Here is a 5,547-nt window from a genome sequence, read left to right as displayed (position 1 = left end):
AATTTCTACACAAAAGATCTATGTAGGTACTACTATGACCATCATAAGAACATTAGTATTAGATCCCCACCGTTTTCTTGTGATAAAGTTTGAGTTAAAATGCACACATTGTTTATAATTCATAGTTTACCTTTAATTTATAATTATTGAAGTGACAGTAAGGACAGACAAAAACGATATTTCATGTCTTTAAAAAAATGATATCCAATTTTGTTTAAATTAATATGACTGAAATTTATACATTATAATAAAATGAAGAAAATAAAATGAAAATGTAAAAAATACGGCTCTTTAAAGTAATTCAATTACTCACCTATCATTATAAAGAAATTAATAAGGTAGTACTACACAAGCGTTATATATAACATTTATATAGAATATAATTACTTCGTGCGTGTTGCACAGTTTTTATTTTGCAAGTAAACTACAAAATGCCTGCACTAGAGTATTTGCTTACACCTTTGAAATTTCAACATATGTGAGTTGATGTCCGTGAGGTATAATTGAAAATTTCTCAATATATTCCGCAAATTATCTGGATTTATTTGATTTACAATCTTGTGCGTGCGCATTATATTCACCACCTGGTCACGCTAAATCACGGGAGGCTCTTTAACATGTTATGTTTATGTTTCTACAATATCACATTTGCACGACTATCTTCAGAGACTATAATACAAATACAAATATGATTTCTTATTAAATTATGAAATAACAAAATTTTTATCAATTAAGTACTTATTTTTTGTCTTCATGATGGCAAAGAAATATTTGATGCCATGCAAAAATCTCATTATCTCATTATATTTCTTAGGAGAGTGTAGATAGAATGTTCTATCGTTAAAATGATAAATGTCCTACGGACCCGGTTTAACGATAGAACGTGTTCCATGTATTGTCTCTGTAGCAAAGAAAATACGGGAGATAACTCCAACAGTGCATTTACCAAAAAAAATCCCAAGAATTTGCAGCAAGTAAAAATTGTTGTTCGATATGCAATGCCAATGTGCACGCCCGGGTCAAAGCCTAGTTGTAGGAAAAATCCTTCAGATCATTTTTATTATTTCAAATAATTTGATAATAAACTATTTTATTTTAACATTATTATAGTTATTTTAATTGAAGCATCATAATGTGCTGCTTAAAAGAACACTCATTGTTTAAAACAACAAGGCTTAAATTATGCAGTTTATATACATGTAACTGTTGTTCACTTGTCGATTTTTCGAAGTTAAAAAACGAAGTAAACATTTTGAGTTTTGTCAATATTTCTTGTTAATCAGCATCAAATGTACATCCATTATAATGTTTGACTTAAACTGGACAAGGTATTTCCGGCAGAATACTTTGAAGGTGTGTCTGCAAAAAAGTACATGTTTTAGTCATACGGTATTAATGATTTCATTTACTCTGTCACGAAAAGCCATTAAAACAAAATAAATTTCTTTTTGAATTTTATCACGAAAATCATTTAAAAAAATGTTCAAACTTGTTAAGTAACTGCATAGACATATGTGTTCTTGATGTGTCAAAATTAAAAAAATAAAAATAAGATAAATGTATATCTTATGATTACTAATAAATTATAACTGCTTAAACTTACCTGACAGAATGTTCTGTTGGTTTAAATACTTATATACGCACAGTGTGTGGTTGTGCCACGACCCCACCCACAAATAATGGGTGTTGATGTCATAATTCACACTCAGTGGTTCACCTATCTCTTGTGATCTTGTCAGTAGATGTGACAGGAACTGACCGTCCTTGTCAATCATATGCACAGTCTCTGTTCTATTATCACACACCAGGATATGTGACAGCTCGTCAGTACAAATCCCACATGCCATAAGTCCATATCCTGATGGATGTCCAGTGTAGGAGAAACGATACCTTCCCTCACGCTCCGTCACAACTACAGCTGTGAAGGAATCAGATACAACGACATCCCCATTTTTATTCTCTTTAACATAGTTAGGTTTGCTATACAGATCTTGACCAATTTCATCGTGTTGTATTATTTGTATTAGTTGCCCAGTTTGATTATACCGGGTTACACTGCCTGTCTTTTTATGTACCCCATAAATCATTCCGACCAGTAAATCTCCACTGGACGGAGACCAACACAGGCACCGAGGTCGCCATGTAGATTTCCTATGCTCTAAAAACGTGGAGGTTGTTCTCATATCTTTTGACAGTTTGTTGATGGAATAATCCTTATCTATATAAAATAACTCGCTCTCATTGTTAACTGTATGTGAGCCAATTAAATGAAACGAGTCACTATACAAACTGTCACTATATAACTCACCACAATATAAATTGTCTAAATGATATAATGTTTCACCCTTTGTGTTTGTCAAAATAAGGCTATTTTTATAATCACTTATCCAGAAGCAGTTTGATGTAACAAAGGAAATATGATTACAACCCTCAATTTCTGAAACTGTTAGAAGTTGATGTAGCTTTGGGGGAGATTTCCATTTCAGTTTACTTTTTTCTGTTGTATGTGAAGTTTCTTTATCTTTGATTTGTTGCTCAGATTGATTCACGTCAGCGGTAATTGGCAGTTTACCTACAAAAATGATATAAATCTTAATTTTATGTATTTTTTCTTATGGCATTATCTCATGGAATATATACCCTTTCAATGTGATTACATCTACCCCCACCCCCACAAAGTGTAAGGTAAGTAACTGCAATGACCATTCAGACATTTACTCTTACTCACTGCAACCCCCCCCCCCCCCCCCACCAAAAAAACCCAGCATGTTTTTCCTTTAATCACTGGAATGGTAATTAGGATAACTTTAACAAATAAGACATGTATTAGTTAAAGAGATCATTAACTGGATCACTCGCAGTAATTTGAAAACTAGTTTTTTGTAAATACCTAGATAAATTATCGTTTATGAAGAAACCTAAGAATTTTTTAACACGAAAAGCCCACCTCTTCTAAAATGCAAATTATAGTAATAAAAATATGAATCTATTCTCTATGTCTAAATACGATGGGTATGAATTAAACTTTTTACTCATAGATTGCATCAGACGTTGCTTTGTGGCATCATTAACTTTAAAATAATAATGCATAATTTTTTATTTTCTTTTATATTTAAATTGTAAAACAAGTAATTATTTTTCCATAAAAGTGTGATTCGAAAAAAAGAATTTCTAAATGAGATGGAACCTTTGTCAACTGAGCTTGAATTTTGCAATGTTTTCATGCAGTTGTGTGTATGTTCACGATTGAATGATGTCAGTTTATTACTTTTTTGTCAATAAAATACATACATGTAATTGTTGAAGCCATTCTTAAACCAGAAATAATTGTTCAGCTTTTGATTACTTTATTCTCGAGTATACTTTATCATTCCTCATATAATCATAAAATGTAAATTAATTTACTTAATACTCTAAAACAAGTTAAGGAAGTGTTACAATTTTTAAATTCAGCATAAAAGGAATTAGAATTCGTTTGACTACATTAGGTGAAGGTACATATCCCATCTAAAATATGTCCAATTAATTACATATATTAAGGTCAGGGGATCGGTTTTAGAGTGGCAATCAAAATATTATGATAATTTATGTGACTTACCTGTCACAGTGATCTGTCGGGTTATATACTTAAAGACACCCACAATATTGTTGTCTTCTGATCCGACCCAGAGACGGTGAGTGTTTTTATCATAACTCAGACTGTGTGGGATGAATATCCCAGATGGTCTTATAAGGAGATGTGATAAGAATTGTCCATCCTTGTCTATCATCTGCACTGTATTTGTTTTTTTATCACACAGAAGAATGTGCGATAAAGCGTCAGTACTAATTCCCCAAAGCATTAACTCTGATCCAGGTGGATGCCCAGTATAAGAGAAACGATGTTTTCCATTACGGTCTATCGCCACAACTGCACCGGGAAAGATAGAGTCAGAAACCACGACATCCCCATTTTCGTTCTCTGTTATATAACGAGGGTCATTATACAGTTCCAGTCCTGTGTTATCCTTTTGAATTATTTGCGTCAATTTTCCGGACTGGCTGTATCGGGTAACAATGCCTTTTCTAGGGTCCTTTCTGTACATACCAAGCAGTAGACCTTGGTTTAATGAAGACCAGCAAATACACCGTGGTATCCATGCAGTGTCCATTTTCTTAATAATTATTGTGGTTGTTTTCATATCCTTTGACAGTTTAATGATGTTGTAATTTCTGTCTATGTAAATAAATTCTTTCTCTTTGTTCACTGTATGTGATCCATATTCACTACATAAATCATCACGATAATGTAAGGTGTCGCCTGCTGTGTTTGTCAAAATAAGATTATTAAAGCTATCACTAATCCATACCAATTCTGATGTCATGCAGGAAATGTTAGAACAACCACGGACTCCTTTCACCTCAACACATCTTTGAAGCTCGGGGTTAGATACCAATTTTAGAAGACGTTCATTTCCTAATCGTCTTTTACCTCTGTCTGTTATTTGAATTTCACTAACGGACACAGCCACCTCCTCCTTTTTGATTACTTCAGTCATGGACAGTACGCTGTGACATGTAACATAACGTGTGCACAGTAAATCTGATAGGCGAATTTTCTTTATGAACAAAAGGAATTGCGTCGGTTTTCTTCCTGACTGTTCATACTTTTGAACAAAACTTTGTATAATGGTAAGATGTTTCATCGTTTCTATCTTCTGTGTTAAACAAGCGTGCTTGAAATTAACATTGTGTAATTCTTCGCCAAGACCATTTATTATTTTCTGGACCTTTGCTAACATCTTTGATCGATAAAGACAGAATTGTGTGTGACAAAATTTGACATCCGCTTTTATTTCTGAAAGAAAAACGCGCATGTACAGAATAGCTTCATTTCTGATTTTTTGAAATGTTTTGCTATGATGTTGTCGTTTTATTTGATAGACTCTTTGAATATTCTGCCACATATGTCTTCTATGTTCTGCGCAATAAAAGCAGACAGGTAATTCACAAGGTTCACAGTACATTTCATAGTCATTGTCAGGATGTTTTGGACAAACTTCATGCCCGGTCGGGTTTTGGTATATTTTCTCACGATATATTACAACATTGTGGTCTATCGTGTCGAGATCGTGTATATGGTTTACTCTACACTCGGCACACAAATCACTCGGACAAGATAGACAACTGTATTCCGTGTCTCCTGCACATTTTGAACATTGACGGACTTTATAACTGCCGTTGATTGTGTACATGATATAAAAAGTCTAAAACACAACCTGTTTAAGAAAAAAAGTTCTAAATGGTATACAAATATAAGACAATTATATTATATCAGGGATAAAAAAAGAAAAAATAAGTAAATATACAGAAATCAAAAGAGGAATAAAATGTTATACTTGTATAGAAACGAAAACACAGAGTATATAAAGAGCTGTACTAAAAAGGTAGAGAGAGAAATATTTTACGTATGGCCTACGTTTTTGTTTTCAAATGGTTGATGTTCAGCTCAACAGCAAAACAATTAAACTATTGGAGGTCTTTCAATCTTTTTCTTTTTTGATATTT

The 5,547-nt window shown here is 32.9% G+C and overlaps 1 protein-coding gene across 1 annotated transcript; it reads right to left on the bottom strand.

Annotated features, from left to right (window-relative positions):
* Positions 1-751: 751 nt before the first annotated feature.
* On the bottom strand, positions 752-5,246 carry LOC136271197 (uncharacterized). Its single transcript, XM_066070648.1, has 3 exons — positions 3,599-5,246; positions 1,604-2,572; positions 752-1,359 (listed from the first exon to the last, which is right to left on the bottom strand). Exons 1-3 carry the CDS (start codon positions 5,232-5,234, stop codon positions 1,301-1,303), a joined length of 2,664 nt encoding a protein of 887 aa, XP_065926720.1. The 5' UTR covers positions 5,235-5,246; the 3' UTR covers positions 752-1,300.
* Between the last annotated feature and the right edge of the window lie 301 nt (positions 5,247-5,547).

The sequence above is a fragment of the Magallana gigas genome, chromosome 9 (assembly GCF_963853765.1).
Source record: "Magallana gigas chromosome 9, xbMagGiga1.1, whole genome shotgun sequence".
Taxonomy (NCBI): Eukaryota; Metazoa; Mollusca; class Bivalvia; order Ostreida; family Ostreidae; genus Magallana; species Magallana gigas.
This window is presented reverse-complemented; position numbering and strand designations above follow the sequence as displayed.